Source organism: Heptranchias perlo, chromosome 1 (assembly GCF_035084215.1).
Source record: "Heptranchias perlo isolate sHepPer1 chromosome 1, sHepPer1.hap1, whole genome shotgun sequence".
In the NCBI taxonomy this organism is placed as follows: Eukaryota; Metazoa; Chordata; class Chondrichthyes; order Hexanchiformes; family Hexanchidae; genus Heptranchias; species Heptranchias perlo.
The window spans coordinates 163718552-163739472 of NC_090325.1; the positions used below are offsets into that span (position 1 = coordinate 163718552).

At 41.7% G+C, this 20921-nt stretch overlaps 1 protein-coding gene across 8 annotated transcripts in view; it reads left to right on the plus strand.

Moving 5' to 3' along the window:
* Nucleotides 1-20921, plus strand: part of kiaa1109 (KIAA1109 ortholog) — a 460818-nt gene that overhangs the window by 425306 nt on the left and 14591 nt on the right. For 7 of the 8 annotated variants that reach the window (XM_067993249.1, XM_067993276.1, XM_067993268.1 and 4 more), the window contains 8 exons: nt 1822-2079; nt 3969-4122; nt 7495-7652; nt 10165-10357; nt 10929-11146; nt 11256-11507; nt 13175-13378; nt 15993-16187. In XM_067993249.1, coding sequence (XP_067849350.1) covers nt 1822-2079; nt 3969-4122; nt 7495-7652; nt 10165-10357; nt 10929-11146; nt 11256-11507; nt 13175-13378; nt 15993-16187 — 1632 coding nt within the window. The remainder of the gene's footprint in view (nt 1-1821; nt 2080-3968; nt 4123-7494; nt 7653-10164; nt 10358-10928; nt 11147-11255; nt 11508-13174; nt 13379-15992; nt 16188-20921) is intronic. The other variant, XM_067993258.1, reaches the window with a different exon arrangement.

The following is a 20921-nucleotide window of genomic DNA, read 5'->3' on the forward strand; positions in this document are numbered from 1 at the left end:
AATAACAAAGGATGTTGCAAATGCTCATTTTCACTCCACTCAGTGACTGAGGAGCATTTCCAAGACCCCTTAGTGCAGGACAACAAGTCCAAGAAGCACTCAGTCATCTCCATCTCTGCCATAAAATGTGCAGCTCCTCACTTCCTGCTTCCGGAGACTGGCCTGGAAACAGAATCAGCTGTTGGTTTGTAGTTCGTATTTTTTTAAGCCTCAAGTTGTATTAGCATAAATAGTGCACATTAGTAAAATGAGGATCTGCATTCATGATAACACCAAAACTGCTACTCATTATCAGTGCTTTTGTCTATAATTCAAAATGTGACAGCCTATAAATTAGGTCTACAATGGGGACACTTGATTGCTATTTATAACTGCATGTGAGGCACTTAATCATTTCGCTAAATCCATGGGGCTCCATCCTAGAAACAGCATCTTGATTTCAGAACCAAGCAAAAATAATATTGTATCGGAAATAGTACTGTAAAAGAGTGCATTGTATTGAAGTGTAACTGTACCTGGAAAGTGCAATCTTTCATTCCTCAGGTTACTTCTCTATAGGATTTGAATTTGATTCTTAGTAAGCAGACAATATAAATGATTTCAATTGGATATACTTTTTGGGCAGGGAAGCGAATGAGGGATTGGTAAGGGATTGACCTATGAAAAAGGTATGGGCTTGTCTGGGCTAATAGTCTTTCTGTTTCTAAAAAAAACTGTATCTAAGTTCTTCTTTCTTTTCACCCAGATGGTAATTTGCTAACCCTCTTCTCGACACAGACTATTAATGAGCTGGTGACAGATCCAAATATAGATTAGCAAATGGAATAGTGAAGTGTATCACCTTGTCTAGGAAACATGAGTGAAAATTACACTTATGATGTTTATACAGTGGCAAATTCTTAGGACAAGATGCAAAACGAGTCCATTTGCAAGGGTACTGACTGGAGCGTTCCCTTAAGCATCATTATGTTTTGTGGACAGCTTAGAATGAGGAGCACGCTAACAGAGCCTCATGATATAGGTATTCTGAGTCCCACCACAAATTTCTGCAGCACTATGGTTGAGCTTCAATATACATGTAGGAGTATACCAATAAGGAAAAATCATACGCTTCTGTGAAGCACCTTGGGAAGTTTTTCCATGTTGAAGAGCTATATATATATATATATATATATATATATATATAAAAATAAAAGTTATTGTTGTTGTAGTTACAATTTTCATAATTTTTTGAAAGAAATTCAACCTTCTTGTGCAAAACACCCAACCTAGCCATCATTTGTTTCTTTACTCCAGAGTAGTTTGGAGCTGCTTAATCAATTTTAGTGCTGTTGCCATTATTTTGGATCTTGTTCTAGTCAATCAATTAAAGGCATGCCCAGAATTAGATCTTATATACAGCAGACTGTGGGAAGATCACCTGATTATTTACGGCACAATTTTTTAAAATTATGCTATTTCTTTGTGAAATTATGCCAATAACTTTCAAAAGGGAATTGGATATATACTTGAAAAGGAAAAAATTGCAGGGCTATGGGAAAAGAGCAAGAGAGTGAGGCTAATTGGATAGTTCTTTCAAAGAGTCAGCAAAGGCACGATGGGCCAAATGGCCTCCTTCTGTGCTGTAAGATTCTGTGATCCTGTTTGTATATGAAAGTTGAACTTTTTTCAAAGAATATGGAAGGCTCTAACTACAAAAGGTAATCTTGCACTTCCTTTTATTCCAGACTATTTGTTACTCTGTTTGAAGACTTAGTTTTATTAAAGTTTATAAATGATCTAGTTTTTTAATGTTTTGGAATATTTTTAAAACTTTAACAGCTTCTGGACCTGTGACTCCAGATTCCATTGAAAATGTAAGCCAGCATCTTTCTCCTGAATCAACACGCAAGGCTTACTGGCGTACCTGGGAGCAATCAGCGCAGTCTTCAAGTTATTCACATGTAGCTCAGACAGCAAACGTCTTCAGTGATCACACAGCATCTAGCAGTACATCACCAGCTGGCCTCATACACAGTGTGAAATCCCCTTCAGCAGTCCGATCTAGGACTATCTCAGATTCATCTGTTTCAAGGAGAGGTACATACACTTAGAAATATTATTGAAAGCAGGATGAGTAGTGATGTTAAATCTGACTAATATTGCTGTGTGCCCATATAATATACTATTGTGTTGCAAACCTATGGTGTATATGTGCAATATTGCCATATATATCAGTAAAGCAAACATGCAATCAAAATTATTTTGTTGCATAGAGTGGAAATTATGCTGCTTTGTTTGGTAGGCAGGAAGTGATATTGTTTTGCTTTGTCTGCTGCAAATTTTACTTTAACTTGTCACACAATAAAATGGAAAGTTACGGTACAAATAATCGACATGATTAAAATTCTTGTATATATCGTATCTCATATTAAATCATTGGATGGCACATTAAATCTGCCCACAACAAAAGTTAACTATCACACTTTCCTCATTGGCTCAAATAAGCAATTTCTAACCTTGCTGATCTCTGAAGTATAGATTAACAAAGATCCCATTGAAAAACAACTAATTGAAAGATTGCCATTTTAACCAATCAAATTGCTGAATTAATTTTTTTTCAAATGGGGTATCCAGATTTGTGGTCGTCCGTTGCATGCTCTGTAACTTTGACATCATGAGGGACTAACCTTTACCACCACCTGGGCAACAAGGTGTGCACCAGGAGGAAGAGGAGCATGAATAGAAGAGCAGGAGAGGCATCAACCACCAGTGCCCCTAACTGACGCAACTCATCGAAGAGCACTTCATCTAAACCATCCCCAAGGGCCAACAGTCCCACAGTTCTTACCACCGGCCTTACTACCACCATCTGATTGCCTTCCTTCAGTCCAGCCTTATTGGTCTTGCCAAATCCAGAACAAAAAACAAATTTGTCAAACTACTCAATTCCATCTGTGTCTAATAGTTAACAGAAATAATTACGAATCACCCTTGTGCAAACCCTTAGTGCCTGTCTTGTGTGCTTGTTTACCTATTCTGGTGCTTCTATGAAGTATTTCCCCAGTGGCTACAGCTTGGGAGGTGGGAAGGCCATTGAACCTCTATCGAGGACACTTCAGATGGCTGTGGTGGGCAACCTCGAACAGCTTTGGGCCTAAAGGGCCCAGCAGCAGACTGCAGCATCTTGGCATGGACCTGAGCAGTCTAGCCCAGTTGGCTGTGTGGCGCAAACAAGGGCACTGAGTGGCTGGCTGGGAGCAGGCATGCTGTTATCCTGAGAGAGAACAGCAGGTGCCTCTTCTCTGGCGATAAGGCCACTCTCCTGGGACTGCCCCTCAGCACCCCTGCGCTTCTGCACAAGAACAGATTGCAAGAATGATATGACACTCTGGAAGCCCATGTTAACAGTGCCCCACCCTCCCAAAGCCAAGATGGCAGCCGTCTGAGCTTCCATGGCAGCTGTCAAACCAGTCAGAAGTTCCATGACAGTTGGGCGCCTCTGACGTGTTGATGGAGCACGATCCATGTTGAACAGAATAGTCTCCATGCTCCGCAAAGCCGTGACACAAGTTGGAGCTGGACTCTTCCATGCTCTGCGACAGTGTGCGCAAGCTCATGGCACCAGTCTTACTGGTATTCCTTTCCACCATGCCGCAGACACCCAGAAGTGCTACCATGTTTATCCTGCCTAATCACCTGAGTCCCAATGCTGCTGCCCCTCACCGCCCACAGTTGCAGAGACACGGACACAAAATGAGCGAGAGTGGTGAAAACTGAAGCAGGACTAGCCCTGGTAGCCCATTGAGAAAAGCTGGACTCGCTTGAATTTTCTAATGACCTACAGCAGAGTAAACATTTTGATTATCATTTTAAACCATTTGTTTCCCTATTCCAGCTAAAGGAATCTACTGTAACATGTTGCTTGTATTCGTTATCTTTTTTTCCTCTGGTGGATAGTTATGCAAATGTTCTCCTTTTATTGACAGATTCCATTACCAAAACCTCTACACCATCATTCAGTAAGAATGGAAAGATGGCAAACCAGCAAGCAGCACCCTGGGAGACGTTAGTTGTTTTTGCAATCAGCCTGAAGCAGCTAAATGTTCAAATGAATATGAGTAACGTTATGGGAAATACCACGTAAGTTGCAGTCCCTTAGTCACATACAGAATGTTACATTATGAATGCAATTCTTAGGTACCGTCTTTTTCTAGAGGATATCTATAACGTAAATATGTACAGTACTTTTCATTCTCGAATAATGAATACGTGAGAGTGAGTTAAAATGCTGTCCATGGATGGAGCGGTAAGAAACAGTATTTGAATTTTAAAATAACAGACTTGCTGCCTTTAATCCTCTCTTGTTTATAAACTGTATATGAAATTTTAATTTACCAAGTGCTCACAGTTTCAGACAGAAGTTTCTTGAGTTCTCATTTTCTGGAGTGTTCTGAGTGTATGGTACTATCAGAAGATGATCACTGCAGGATATTGTACTCCATTGTGACACATTATTGCTGGCTTACCATGAACTAGATCACAAAATAGGTTCAGATGAAGAAGGTCCTTCAGTCCATTTGATCTCATACATCTTTAATACCAACACTGCCAGCTTCCCATCACAATGCAGTTGTTTAAGTGAGTCCAGCATCCTGGTCTCTGATGCACTTCTTGGCAACCTGTTCCAGCTGTTGATCACCCACTGCGTAAATACTTCCTGACATCAGCCCTAAACAGCTTGAATATGTACCTCCTTGTCTTGTTGCTCTGGCATATCTGAAAGTATTCCCTCCCTAAACCCACAGTGAGTGAACATACAGAGTAGCAGTTATGATCAGATTCCTTTAGTTCAGTCAGTACAATTTATCTTGACTTAATGATACAAAATAAAGAAACTCCATGCTTCCCTATCTCAGTTTTACTTGACCTAAACAAGAGCCCTTCTAACTATCCTCTAGTATTTCTAAACTCTTCCCCCTAGCAAAGCCCCTCACCACCTTTTAACAAATCTGAATGCTGGGTCTTTATTCACCTCTTCCCTGTCCCCACAGGAAGTCGGGACTTGGTTCCTGATCCCACTTCTCCTGTTTGGGGGGTGGCCAGAAAAGCTGTTAATCAAATCTGCTGTCACATCCCCTCACTTTGAAACTAGCTTCATGCAAAGCTCTACAGGATAGGACATTCCATTTCCCCTATAGTGTGAATGTTTGTTTGTTGAGAGCCCCAAGGATGAGAGAATGTGGGTTACCCTAAAACTGGGCGCGGGTATCGCGATCCGCGATTAACCCGCGCCTGGTGTTTCCTGCGCAGGCAGGACGAGACATTCGTCCTGCCTGAGGACTTACCTTCAAGCAGCATTAAGAGCTATGGGACACAACGATTCAAGGAAATGCACACTTTCCACCAGCAGGCGGAGCCCTAATCTCTTAAAGTTAGCCGGTACCTGTTATTTGCTAAAAATAACAGTCTGCTGTATGGATGGAGTCTGAACGGAGATCAGACATCGCACACGTAAAACACAGATGCAGGTCCCGTCCCTATGTTTACAAACTGTTGAGTTATGTTAAAACATTGAATAAAGGTTGCGCGCTACTAAATCCCACATCCTCCAATCTGCATGCCAGACCTTACCAATCTGCCAATCTGAGTTTGTACCATGCCTGTGAGAGTGCGTGTACCAAGGTTCTCTGCTGATGCTCTAGAGGCCTCTGTGCAAGAGGTGGACAGAAGGGACATCCTATATCTGCAGTGGGGGGGAGCGGCAGCAAGAGGCCCTCCAGACATATGACCAAAAGGTAGTCGGAGGCAGCGGGGATGAAGTCAATGCCAGGCGCACAGCACCACGAACGTGGATGCAGTGCAGGAAGAAGTTCAATGCTTTGACATGAGTGGTCAAGGTGAGTGAGGTCAACTGTCAAGTGGCGTCTCCTACCAACTGCACCACACACTACATCCCCCATCACCCACATACTAATAAACTCTTTCCATCAGTTCTCAACTCTGCCAATCAGATGCTTCCTCCCTCCCTTACACATTACCACTGTTGCAAGCTGCCCACCCACAACTCACAGGCCACACACATGACTGGCACATCACCCAGACACACGTCCCACTTGCTTGCAGGAGAAGGTGGCGCATGACAGGAGTTAGCAAGTGGCAGTGACATTTAGCCCCTCGAGTCTGTTCCACCATTTAATGAGATCACGGTGGACCTGTGACCTAACTCCATATACCCGCCTTAGCCCCATATCCCTTAATACCCTTGATTCACAGAAATCTATCAATCTCAGATTTAGAATTCACAATTGAGCTAGCATCAGCTGCCGTTTGCAGAAGAGTGTTCCAAACTTCTACCACCCTTTGCGTGTAGAAGCGTTTCCTAACTTCACTCCTGCACGTCCTGGCTCTAAATGTTAGGCTTATATCCCCTCGTCCTAGTATTCAAGTATAGGAGACCTCCAAAAACGAGTACAAATGCATCGGCAGCCAAAAGTAATAATCCAGCAACTAACCTGTAAATCCTGCATAGTCCCTTTAAATAGTGCTGGTGGGGATCCTCCAGGCACTCTAGGACATGTTTAGATGATCGTGGTTAAGACTGTGCGTTGAGTTGAGCGTTAAGTTCCAAAATGGTGTCTATCACTTGAAATCAACGTTGCACACTGATTGTATCCATTTTCTCCTTACTTTACATGCAGCCGGCGTTTGTTATCTGCGCCTGCGCCAATACCTATACCAAGATGGTGTCTGGCACACTTCACGCTAGAAACTTGCATGCGCAGCCAAGACGCCATCTTGGCTCTTCAAGGCGTGTAGCGCGAAACAATGGACGCTAGACAGCCAGATTTCTAGCCCAATGACTCCCATATTTCCAATCATCCTGGATAGCGATATTAATATCTGGCCTTAATACATACATTCTGAAAATGTCTGCAGGTTATAGCCTTTCTTTTTAAACCTGTCCAAATCTACTTTGTTTTCAAATCCAACGCTTAAAAGTAGTTTTTTTCCCCCCCCCCAAATCCATTTGTGTAAAACTGGTCAAAAAAAAATCCCAAAACGTAACCAGAACTATATGCAGTACTCCACATATGGCTTAACGGGTGCTATACAGCTTCAGCATAACCACTGGGGATTTGAACTCAACTAATTTGACAATATAACCTACCATCCTATTTGTTTTGTTTATTACTGCCTCACACTGTGTGGATATATTGCAGAGAAAATCCCAAATGCTGTTGCAGTACAATTATTTTCGAGTAAAAGAAAACAGGATAAAACCTGGTTTGATCACTTGGAATTACTGTCAATTGTTTTCAGTTAGTGCTGCACAATTCAACACTGCTTATTGTACCAATATATTTTTTTAAATTTCTAGTGCTGCGCTTTGGTTTTACACTTGTACTGAACTGTTGTTTCATTGCATTATATATTGCATAAATAAATACCTAGTTCTCAGTGCACCATATATATTTCTTAAAATGTTCCTCTTACTGTTTCATTCTAATTTAGGTGGACAACTAGTGGATTAAAAAGCCAGGGGCGACTATCGGTGGGTAGCAACAGAGACCGAGAAATCTCAATGTCCGTTGGTCTAGGAAGATCTCAGCTAGATTCCAAGGGAGGTGTGGTTGGTGGCACTATAGATGTAAACACCTTGGAGATGGTTTGTAAGTTTCACAACATAAATAACTTGCCTGGAATAATCCTTGAGTGTTTTTAAATTTTTTAGGGCCTATTTTTAGATGAGTAGTATCAATACCACTGTTCTTCATTTCGCTCCTCCTAAATAGTGTTAACCTTCTATTTCTCTGGTATACGGTTTTCTGCTGGCCACTCAGTGACTGGAATCACAGACGGCTGATGTGGAAGTATTATGTTGATCAAAGATGTGTCACTGATAATTGCCACCTGCTCTGAATTTTCCTGTCTAAAATCTGGTGCAGCTATGAGGGCAAAAACAGCATTAAACACCACACCAGCCATAATGGGCCAGAAATTGCTCGGAGTGGCGAACGAACAGTGCTTTCCGCTCCATAGATTTATACTAACCCACTAACTTTACTGCGGGCACTTCCTCTAATCAGAAGCAGAGAAGATCCCAGCATTGCTCCAGCGAAGCTAGGACCCATGGGAGAAGCGAGAGGATCACTCTTTCCCCTCAACCAATCAGATTGCAGCATTTTTGACACGCTGCAAACAGTTTCTGCAAGCTGGAACGTAAAATCCAGGTAGTGAAAGGTACAACACTAAAATAATTTGTAAAAACAATTATAAACAGTGAAAAAAAGAGAGGGTAAGAAATAATCGAATTAAGTAAAAGAGACCGAAGGGAAAGGTAAAAAAAAGTTTTTATTTTTTATGACCAAAAACTATTAAAATAAGGAGTAATGAGATTCCACATTTTAAAGTTAATTTTTAGTTGTTTGGCAGTCATTAAGACTTACCACGCTGTTAAAGCTTAATTTAGACCTGGTATTTTTAAGCATACCTGTTTTGTGGCAGTATTAGTTACTTTCCAGCTGGGCAGATGAGCAAGTCGGTGCTGGTCCATTGTTTCCACTGATTTCAGCCGGCGATATTCCTTTAATTCGAAGCTGTCATATCGCCGGTGAACCAGGAGAAACAAGTTCCGGTTTTCCGCATTTCAATAAGCGTCTATGAACGCAGGAACTTGCTCCTCGATTTCGCCACTAACAACGGCGAGCATTGTTGTGTTCACTGTTCTTTTTTTGAGCAATTTCTGGGCCGATATTTTTAATGGCTTGCTGACCTACATTGGCTCCCGGTGTGAGAATGCCTCGATTTTTAAAATTTCCTTCCTTGTTTTCAAATCCCTCCATGGCCTCGCCCCTCCCTATCTCTGTAACCTCCTCCAGCCCTACAGCCCCCTAAGATCTCTGCACTCCTCCAATTCTTGCCTCTTGCACATCCCCGAATTTAATCGCTCCATCATTGTCGGCCGTGCCTTCAACTGCCTAGCCGCTAGGCTCTGGAATTCCCTCCCTAAACCTCCCTACCTCTCTCTCCTCCTTTAAGACGCTCTTTAAAACCTACCTCTTTGACCAAGCTTTTGGTCACCTGTCCTAATATCATCTTATGTGGCTCGGTATCAAATTTGTTTGATAACCCTCCTGTGAAGCGCATTGGGATGTTTTACTATGTTATAGGCAATATATACATACATAAATGCAAGTAGTTGTTGATACAAAAACAGAAAATGCTGGAAACACTCAGCCAGTCAATCAATATCTGTAATGGAAAGATTTTGACTTTTCAGGCATAGCCATTCATTAGTTCATCATTTTAATGGTGCCTTCTATACAGAGTTGGAATCTTCCTCAACTGGTCAAGAAAGTCAGTTTGCATTTTATGCACATTATTTTTCAATTAGAACGTAGCCTTGCATTATCAGTCAACTGTGTAGAAACTATAAGGTCTCTATACAGTTAACTGACTGGCAGTATTTTGGTACAAACATTTAATATGCATGTACCAAATTTCCATCTGTGTTATTTTAACATAAGTTAACACAAACACGTTAACACTTATTAAGCGTTTGTACCAAAACAGCACTGATCTAAAAATATACGCTAATATAATGATTGTGTCAAGCTCTCAACATCACCCCAAATCTGTTTGTTTTTGTTTACGTAATAGTTGATATTAGATTTGGGGACCAGCGGTCAATCATAGACATTGGGCTCTTCTGCACCCCAAGAGTATGAAAATTTTGCACTTAAGGTTTTATATATGTATTTAAAATGAAATTGTGTAGCATGAATGTAATCAGAACAACTTACACTTATTTGGCATCTTTCATGTAATAACTGTCCAAAGGCACATTATAGAGAGTTGAAAAACATTAAGCAAGAAATAGGGGGAAAATTATGGGAGAAGTTTTAGAGTGATCGTCAAAACTATTTGCTGGGAAATACCACAATCATTATATATTGTGTTGGTTTAATTGTTCAGTAGTTTTAATTTGGTCCAGCAATAGTTTGCTGTTTTGCTTTATCATATAACTTGAGGAAGAAAGTTTAGGGAGTTAGCAAAATAAAACAAATCATTGAAGTTCTCTAATGGATTTATGGCCTTTTACACGTCAAAATAAATTTTCAATATCACTAGTCGTGATGCTTTGAATTTGATGGAAGATAACTATTCATTTACTGTTTGAAGCTCACATCTCAGAACACCCAAACCAACAACCCAGCCATAAAATCCAGATCACTTTGGGTTCCACTGATGCCCGAGTTGATTATATGGGTTCCAGTATCCTGATGGGAATTTTCAGCAATGCAGATCTACAACTGCAAGATGAGTGGAAAGTCAATCTTCATAATACAGTAGACTCGAGCATGACTGAGAAAAGGTATATGAACTTCTATAATTATGGATACAATCATATATGCAGTATTTATGTATGGGAAGATGTTTTGTCAATTGTAATTTTGCTTACAGTACAAGTGAAAATGATTTGTACTATGCTATTGACACATTTCATAAATAGGAAGTTTCTTGTTATGCAATGAACTGTACAGTAAAATACTTGTTAATGGCTGTGAATATGCCACATACTTATATATTTTGGTACTATGAATATTTAACTGTTGACAGAACTAATAAGAATGTACGGTTATCTGTGGATGTGTGGAGCATTAGGGTTTGTGCTTGTGATTTTCCTACAAGTTCCTAAATGCAGTTGGGTGTTTGGGTGGGTGATACTCTAAGGGAAGGTAAGATACTTCCCACAAGGTGAGAGGGAAATTCTAGAATTGACACAGACCACTTTCATGAAACTCTTGGCACACATGAACCTAAAGAACTGGGGAAAAAGATTAGATGGTTGAGGAAAGCTGTAAATTTCAGTAACTTCACATTTTTATCAATATAATAAGCATTTATTCATTTTAAGTAACTTATTTGTTCTCACCTTCCTCCAGTGAAGTCTTCGTTCATGGAGACCTACAATGGGACATCTTCCAGGTCATGATTTCGCGATCAACCACACCAGACCTAATTAAAATTGGAATGAAATTGCAGGAATTTTTTACTCAGCAATTTGATACCAGCAAACGAGCCTTATCTACCTGGGGACCTGTCCTCTACATACCTCCAAAAACACCAGTAATAAATGTGGAGAGGAGTTCCAGTGAACACCGTGAGAATTACTAACCTTATTTTTTTGAAACAAATTTACAAACTTAAAAATATGGATAATTTTTAAGATTATATCTGTACTTACTGTTTTCTCTCTCTCGTGTTCACAGTGCTAGATGCAGCCCATCATCGCCATTGGCCAGAAGTGTTAAAGGTGATTGCTGGATGCCAGATCTCCCTATTCCAAATGCCTTTGCCTGAAGATGCAGTACAGCTGGGTGGATCCATGAGTTTACATGGAAATCACATGACTCTGGCATGCTTTCATGGACCGAACTTCCGTTCAAAATCTTGGGCATTATTCCACCTCGAGGAGCCCAACATTGCTTTTTGGACCGAGGCTCAGAAAATCTGGGAAGATGGTAAATGAAAAATAGCTTTGGTTTGGGAATGGGTTCATTTGACAGTAAGGAAGTACTTTTTATATGATTATTATATAATGTTCCAGTCCTAAAAATGCATTTTAGTCTGCAATTATATTGGCATTTTCATGTTGATGCAAAGTGGATTTAGGTAGTTATTGACAAAAGTGGCAGGAGTCAAGTCGCACTATAACTCGTGAGTGCACTAAAGCCAAGCAGTGTAAGCCCCCACCCCAAAGAGGCCATTTCATCATTTGAGTTTAACTCCATCCATTGTGAAGCTGAGTTTGAAAAGAGTTCGAGTGGTAGCTGGATCCTCTGGATGCCTTACAAACTTAGTATTGGGCTCTTTAATGTTGTGAAACAGCAGCCTCAGCATGACTGAAATCTTGCCAACTGCATTTAACATTCTACAGCTACCAGTCTCAGGTGAGTAGTACAGTTTAAATGCAGTCTTAGGTAGCTAATTGTGATTGTAAACAAATAAATTGTGTGGGTGGATGAGTATTGTTTAGTGCCCCCTTACTAAATATTTATTATATTTATAGAAGTTTATTGTACAGTGTTGCTATGTTTGCAAGATGATATTTAATTATTCTAATATCAAGAACAATGTTTTCACTACAAGGTTTTTCCTTAAAGTGTGAAAATGAATTTTGTGAATCTTTTACTGCATGTTGAATGATTTTTGTAAGTTTTACTGAACATTTTTATGTCCATTTCTATTTAATAATTCAGTGTGATGAATTGAACTTGTGTTCCAAGATGTACTGTGAAGTTTTATTATATATCAGTAATATAATAGAGATCTTGAATGCTGAGATCAGATTGTTAAACCAAACTGATTTAATTTAAAAAGCAATAATGAGTCAAAGTAAGGCTATCAAAATTTCCTTATTGATTATTATAACATTGGGTGGACATCTTGGTCCCAACATTACTTAGAATTTCAGTAAGATTTCTTCAGAATCTCCCCAATGGTTTCTGTTTTAATTTTTAAATGAGGCTAACACTTCATTTTTGTTGGATTTCTTTTATATTTCATAATTTAATCACATCTTACCAAAAGTTTTATATTTGTTTGATGTAGTGTCATAGACTCTCTTTGATCAATCAGATCACAGAACCACTGTTCCCTCAACTAATCACCTGATTATGATATGCTGAGCACTGCCCACCAGCAGGTCAGTTGCATCTGCTTGCAGATTTAACCAAGATGCCCGCTGACCATTACTGAGACTTACAGTTTGTACTTCATACAACCCCGTATCAAACTAGCATATCCCCCAACTCATCATTGAAAAATTGCTACCAGAAATCAACTAGAATTTTTTTTAAAATCAACTGCACAAGATTCAGTGTTGACCAGAAGCCACTTTTTCTTAGAAGTATTAATAGTGTAAAAAAAACTCATTTAATTTTACTGATTTTTTTTCTAGGTGGAATGGAAAAAAACAACTAAATGTTAACTCTTTATTATTTCTACTATTCAACAAAATCAGTTGAAAATTGTAATGAGTAAAATACTACAGCTGATATAAATGCACTGACATTTTAATTTTGAAGGAAAGTGAGTTGCTAACTAGGAAATCTGCAGATTCTAAAAACTGTAAACTTGTAGCACTGAATTGTACTTAGCCACAGTCATTTTTTTAATCTGCCTAAAGGTGCCAGCGATCATTCAACGTTTATTGTACAAACACTGGACTTTCATTTGGGACACAATACAATGGTTACAAAACCTGGTGGTGCTTTAGAAAGTCCAATGGCAACAATCACCAAAATAACTAGACGTCGTCATGAAAACCCACCACATGGTGTTGCAACTGTACAGGAGTGGTTCAACTATGTTACGGCCATGAGGAATGAAGGTAAGAAAGTATGATAACCTATTACTCTTTCATTTTCAGCTCTTCACATTCCATTGATTTAATTTCGAGTAAGAACTCCAAACAGCAAAAGACTGACCCTTTTAACAGTATGTTTTAGAACACTCTTTTAGGCCATGCTATGGCAGCTCAGTGCCATACCAACTCAGTACGGTTTTCTCGTTGACAGCAGTTTGCTTCGATGGACAATACCCGTGATAAGTTTGTATGCTGATTTGCCTGCAAAGTGAGGGAAAGTGCCAGCAACTTCTTGACTTTAGCTTCTAAAAGTGAGATCACTTTTAAGGCCAGTTGTTAACTATCTATCCCTATAAGATGGCAGTAATATATGCATCAGCAATCATGGGCAACATGAGCTCTGACATTGTGCAGAGATTGTCAGAGGAACTAATCGCACAATCTGACATATTGCAGGAAAGTGAAATGATCCATCAGATCTCTTTAGCAACGCACCCATGTAAATGGGCTCTCACCTATGACATTGTAAAACAGAGCTTCACGTTGTGGTGGCACCCAAAGGTGGTGGTTCTTGTAAGATACGACAGACCTGCAATGCTTTTGTGCCACATTCAAGTTTTGGTTGAGGGCAGTCTTTCAGCACTCCCAATGTTCCCTGTTCCACTGATAATCCTTCATGTACCTAGTGGATGACACATCCTTGGTTATTAGACAATTCTTCAGGAATAGAGATCTGTCCCAGACAAGATGGAATTTGTAGCCCCAAGGTCTCAAGCTGCCTGGCTGTTACAGAAGATTATTGAAGCTTAGTGCTTGCGAGAACGGGATAAAGGTGATATAATGACTTCCAGGAAACATCCTACATGGGCTGTTTACAACAGGAGTAGGTTTGGCTTTTAGCGGAAGGATTCCAGGGAACCTCTGAACTATCTGGGTATTTTAGTCCATTGTGGAGTGTAACCTGGTTTGATCACAGCAGTTGCATCTTTCCAAACCAATGTGCAGTAGCCTTATGGGAGATCTTTACATTCTGGCATGGTTTATAGAGAGAGGCTGGAATGTCAGTTGTGTTCAGAAAACCAATATTTCTTCTCAAACTTACTGATCATCTTTGTAAACTTCAGCCACTTTGAAGTACTGGTTTTAGCCAGCAAGGATAAATGTGTTATTGGCCCTAGTGAGAAGTCTTTTAAATAGTTGCTTTTAAAAGGCAGCAGGCCAGGGTAGATGTGAGGATAGCTAGATATTCTGTAATTTATCTTGGTTAACTGTAGGAATATAGGAGTGTTAATGCAGAAGTTTCCCATAAGATTAAATCGATGAGTGAGAATCTGCAATAGGGTAGATTGTACATGGTCTGTGGAAGGTGTGCTTAATGAGACAAATGACCTTTTTTCATTCAATGCTTTGTTCTCCTCTTGAACCTCAAGTATAGCATGGAATGGTAGGAGGCAGATTCATATCTACAATCCCACAGATATCGAGTTTCCACTGGAGTTTCGTTGTTGTATTGAGGCCAGACTCTTCCCCATAGGGAAAGAGTCATCCTAAGTTGCTCTTTCAAGTACCTGATGTCAGCCCAACATTGGAGATGGGAAGGTGGGGGCATAGGAATGTGATGTCCTGCCCTGTCAGCCAGGGGTGGTGCACATATGAAAAACCCAAGATAGCAATCAAGAGAAAATTCCTGAACAGAAGGAGCCCTGTTTTCAAAAATAAGACCCCCATATAAAAATTCTAATACTTTAGTCATATACTTGGCCACACATTGTGAAATGTGCTGTACTTCTGCTTTGGGGTTTTAATTTTAATATCATCTGCAAATAAAAATTGATTCAAGATCATATTTAACATGTGTATCTGAGAGTGCTCAAATCACCAGTTGCTTTACGTATTAGCTTTTAGACAATTCTTATAATTGACCTGGGAAAAATTTCATGTAAAATGTAGACCAATTAAAGAATTCAAAGTTCAGAATTAGGTTCAAACCTCAATGCCAAATCAAAGTTTGAGTTCAGATTCCTTAATTGTGCAGTCTGTTTTACCAGTAGCTTCTGATGTTACCTGTTTCAATACTTACCTGGAAAGGAACAGAGGACATACAAGGTTGCAGTTAAGATTCATAAAGCACTTTGCAGGTCGAGCCCAACTAAAACTTGTAGAAGCAGAATTAGAATGAGTCTCGAGCGATGTAGAGCTAATGCTGCTAAATTGCTCTCTTTTCCCTCCCTGCCCCCCCCCCCCCCGCATTTTTTATTAAACAAGTATTTTGGGTCATTTATATAATCCATTTTTCAGGTTTTCATAGTTACCGATTATTGTGACTTTTATAAGTGTTGTAATAGTGTAAATGTGTCTACAATTTCTATATGTTTAAGGTTTACATTAAGTTACTAGTTAAATCATCCATGGGTTACATTTAATGCACTGACCTTACGGGAACATTGTAAACAAAGATTTTGAGAAATGTTCATGCTTCATTGATCTTTTTTTTAATCAATTATTCCAAGTTCATAGGATAGCCATATTGTGTGTAATTTTTTTAAAAATCCACAACAAGATCTCATTAAATGCCTGATACCAGAACAAGAGAAGCAAGGGTTTGAAAAAATGACTGTTGTACTACTTTATCATACAGAGCTAAACCTTCTTCGAAATGTTGATGCTGACGCCACAGATAGTAAAGCAACCATTAAAAGTTCCAGTCTGCTGAGTGGCTTCCGTGGAACTGCCAACTACAACCATGAGACAGAAACAATTTTTGCCTTGCCAAGGATGCAGCTGGACTTCAAATCGATACACATGCAGGAACCTCAAGAACCTTCACTGCAAGGTAAAGGCTTGCATAAGCATGTAATCTTAAAAAAAAGCTTTACTGCTTAATGTTTTTACCTGTTGAATTTTTGTATTTATGAATATATTTTAAAGCTAGTAAGGGGGAGGAGGGATGTATTTTCTGTATAGAATTCTTTACTTATTTTTTTAAAAAGTCAGCTCCTACATTGTAAAAGATAAGTACACTTTACTATACTTTCCCTTCCCCTGTGGAGGTTTGTGACAACAGAATTCATTAGTGAGCAGCTATAGAAGCTCCCTCAGTTTAGCAACTGTTCCTGTCCTGGTTACTGATCAGGAGACATCCAACCAAGGAATTTTCAGTACTGGCCAAGTACTTATGTGCAATCTGGTGGTACTGACATTTTCAGTAATACCTTCCTAAAAAACATCGAGGACTGGAAATGATACCACCCAGCAAGATTTCATATGCATCTGCTTGTTGATTGGTCCCAAAATTGATTATTGGGCAAGTGCCCTTCCCCCAAGTATGGTGACCCAAGATAGTAGGTCTCCACAGATTGGCAGATAAACAAATAATATTTCTTCCAGATACCTCCCCTCTCCAATGTACCAACATACTTGATATTGAAATTAATTCCCCCACAATTACCTGCTATTTTCATTATAGTATATATAGCTTGAAGTTGATCTGGAATGAAAATAAGCTCAAGTATTCTGTTAATATGAATTTTTGCAGCATACAGTAACAGTACGTCATCTGAATAAAATCAGAAACGTCCAACAGTAAGTGTGAGGAGCTCACGGACCTGGATTGATAACATCCGTTCGGCTACCTCTGCTGTTTCCCCCTTTTTTCTTGCCCACCAAGCCAACCTCCCCCTGCCCTAGCCCTGACCTGACATTGCTCTCCAGTTAGTCCCATCTCCCCTCATGCCCTCTCTTAGCTTATCGTGTACATGAAACTCGCCTGCTGCTCCCTTGACCCCCATTCCCACAAAATTACTGACCAGACAACTTTGTTTCCTGGCCCCTATACTAGCTGACATTGTAAATGGTTCCGTCTCCTCAGGTATTGTTCCCTCCATTTCAAAACCGCTATCAAACCATTCCCCTCAAAAAAAGAACCATGCTTGACCCTTCTGCCCTTGCAAAATATGACCCCATTTCCAACTTCCCTTCTTCTCCAAAGTTCTTGAATGTGTTCCCTCCTAAATCCGTGCCCATCTTTCCTGCAGCTCCGACTTTGAATCTTTCCAACCAGGTTTCCTTTCCTGCCATGGCACCAAAATAGTCCTAATCAAAGTCACAAATGGCGTTCTCTGTAACTGTGACCGTGTGTATTATCACTTCTCATCCTCCTTGATCTCTCTGTAGCCTTTGACACAGCCAACCACCCATTATCCTCCAACGTCGCTCCTCCATTGTTCAGCTCAGTGGGACTGCCCTCACTTGGTTTCAATCTTAACTATCCGATCGTAGCCAGAGCATCTCGAGCAATGGCTTTTCTTCCCATCCCTAAGACTCCCCCAACCATCTATCCTTGAACTCCCCCCTATTACTCATCTACATGCTGCCTCTTGGTGACATGATCCTCTGACATGGAGTCAGCTTCTACATGTATGCTGATGACACTGAGCTCTTCCTCTTGACCCCTCCACTGCTTCAGTGTTGTGAGGCTGCTTGTCCAACATCTAGTCTGGGATGATCCAAACTTCCTCCAGTTAACATTGGGAAGAATGAAGCAATCGTCTTCAGCCCCTGTCACAAACTCTGTACCCTTGCCACTGATTCTATCCCCTCCCTAGCCACTGTCTCAGGTTGAACTAAGCTGTTTGCAACCTCAGTGTCCTTTTCAACCCCATATCATCTCCATTACAAAGACTGCCTACATCTACCACCGTAACATTGCTCGCCTTCACCCCTACCTCAGCCAATCTTTTTTTTATTCGTTCATGGGATGTGGGTGTCGCTGGCGAGGCCGGCATTTATTGCCCATCCCTAATTGCTCTTGAGAAGGTGCTGGTGAGCCGCCTTCTTGAACCGCTGCAGTCCGTGTGGTGAAGGTTATCCCACAGTGCTGTTAGGAAGGGAGTTCCAAGATTTTGACCCAGCAATGATGAAGGAACGGCGATGTATTTCCAAGTCGGGATGGTGTGTGACTTGGAGGGGAATGTGCAGGTGGTGTTGTTCCCATGTGCCTACTGCTCTTGTCCTTCTAGGTGGTAGAGGTCGCGGGTTTGGGAGGTGCTGTGAAGAAGCCTTGGCGAGTTGCTGCAGTGCATCCTGTGGATGGTACACACTGCAGCCACAGTGCGGCTATGGTGAAGGGAGTGAATGTTTAGGGTGGTGGATGGGGTGCTAATCAAGCGGGTGCCTTGTCTTGGATGGTGTCGAGCTTCTTGAGTGTTGTTGGAGCTGCACTCATCCAGGCAAGTGGAGAGTATTCCATCACACTCCTGACTTGTGCCTTGTAGATGATGGAAAGGCTTTGGGGAGTCAGGAGGTGAGTCACTCGCCACAGAATACCCAGCCCCTGACCTGCTCTTGTAGCCACGTTATTTAAATGGCTGGTCCAGTTAAGTTTCTGGTCAGTGGTGACCCCCAGAATGTTGATGGTGGGGAATTCGGCAATGGTAATGCTGTTGAATGTCAAGGGGAGGTGGTTAGACTCTCTCTTGTTGGAGATGGTCATTGCCTGGCACTTGTCTAGCGCGAATGTTACTTGCCACTTATGAGCCCAAGCCTGGATGTTGTCCAGGTCTTGCTGCATGCGGGCACGGACTGCTTCATTATTTGAGGGGTTGCGAATGGAACTGAACAATGCGCAATCATCAGCGAACATCCCCATTTCTGACCTTATGATGGAGGGAAGGTCATTGATGAAGCAGCTGAAGATGGTTGGGCCGAGGACACTGCCCTGAGGAACTTCTGCAGCAATGCCCTGGGGCTGAGATGATTGGCCACCAACAACCACAACCATCTTCCTTTGTGCTAGGAATGACTCCAGCCACTGGAGAGTTTTCCCCCTGATTACCATTGACTTCAATTTTATTAGGGCTCCTTGGTGCCACACTCGGTCAAATGCTGCCTTGATGTCAAGGGCAGTCACTCTCACCTCACCTCTGGAACTCAGCTCTTTTTTCCATGTTTGGACCAAGGCTGTAATGAGGTCTGGAGCCGAGTGGTCCTGGCGGAACCCAACTGAGCATCGGTGAGCAGATTATTGGTGAGTAAGTGCAGCTTGATAGCACTGTCGACGACACCTTCCATCACTTTGCTGATGATTGAGAGTAGACTGATGGGGCGGTAATTGGCCGGATTGGATTTGTCCTGCTTTTTGTGGACAGGACATACCTGGGCAATTTTCCACATTGTCGGGTTTATGCCAGTGTTGTAGCTGTACTGGAACAGCTTGGCTAGATGCGCAGCTAGTTCTGGAGTACAAGCCTTCAGTACTACAGCCAGGATGTTGTCGGGGCCCATTGCCTTTGCTGTATCCAGTGCACTCAGCCGCTTCTTGATATCACGTGGAGTGAATCGAATTGGCCGAAGACTGGCTTCTGTGATGGTGGGGATACCGGGAGGAGGCCGAGATGGATCATCCACTCGGCACTTCTGGCTGAAGATGGTTGCAAACGCTTCAGCCTTGTCTTTTGCACTCACGTGCTGGACTCCGCCATCATTGAGGATGGAGATGTTTGCAGAGCCTCCTCCTCCCGTCAGTTGTTTAATTGTCCACCACCATTCACGACTGGATGTGGCAGGACTGCAGAGCTTTGATCTGATCCGTTTGTTGTGGAATCGCTTAGCTCTGTCTACAGCATGTTGCTTCCGCTGTTTAGCATGCATGTAGTCCTGAGTTGTAGCTTCACCAGGTTGGCACCTCATTTTTAGGTGCGCTGCTCCTGGCATGCTCTTCTACACTCCTCATTGAACGAGGGTTGATCCCCTGGCTTGTTGGTAATGGTAGAGTGAGAAATATGCCGGGCCATGAGGTTACAGATTGTGGTGGAATACAATTCTGCTGCTGCTGATGGCCCACTGCACCTCATGGATGCCCAGTTTTGAGCTGCTAAATCTATTCTGAACCAACCCATTTAGCACGGTGGTAGTGCCACACAACACGTTGGATGGTGTCCTCAATGCGAAGACGGGACTTCATCTCCACAAGGACTGTGCGGTGGTCACTCCTACCAATACTGTCATGGACAGATGCATTTGCGACAGGTAGATTGGTGAGGACGAGGTCAAGTAAGTTTTTCCCTCGTGTTGGTTCGCTCACCACCTGCCGCAGGCACAGTCTGGCAGTTATGTCCTTCAGGACTCGACCAGCTCGGTCAGTAGTGGTGCTACCGAGCCACTCTTGGTGATAGACATTGAAGTCCCCCACCCAAAGTACGTTCTGTGCCCTTGCTGCCCTCAGTGCTTCCTCCAGGTGGTGTTCAACATGGTGGAGGACTGATTCATCAGCTGAGGGAGGGCGGTAGGTGGTAATCAGCAGGAGGTTTCCTTGCCCATGTTTGACCTGATGCCATGAGATTTCATGGGGTCCAGAGTTGATGTTGAGGACTCCAAAGGCCACTACCTCCTGACTGTATATCACTGTACCGCCACCTCTGGTGGGTCTGTCCTGCCGGTGGGTCAGGACATACCCAGGGATGGTGATGGAAGAATCTGGGACATTGGCTGAAAGATATGAGTCTGTGAGTATGGCTGTGTCAGGCTGTTGCTTGACTAGTCTGTAGGACGGCTCTCCCAATTTTGGCAC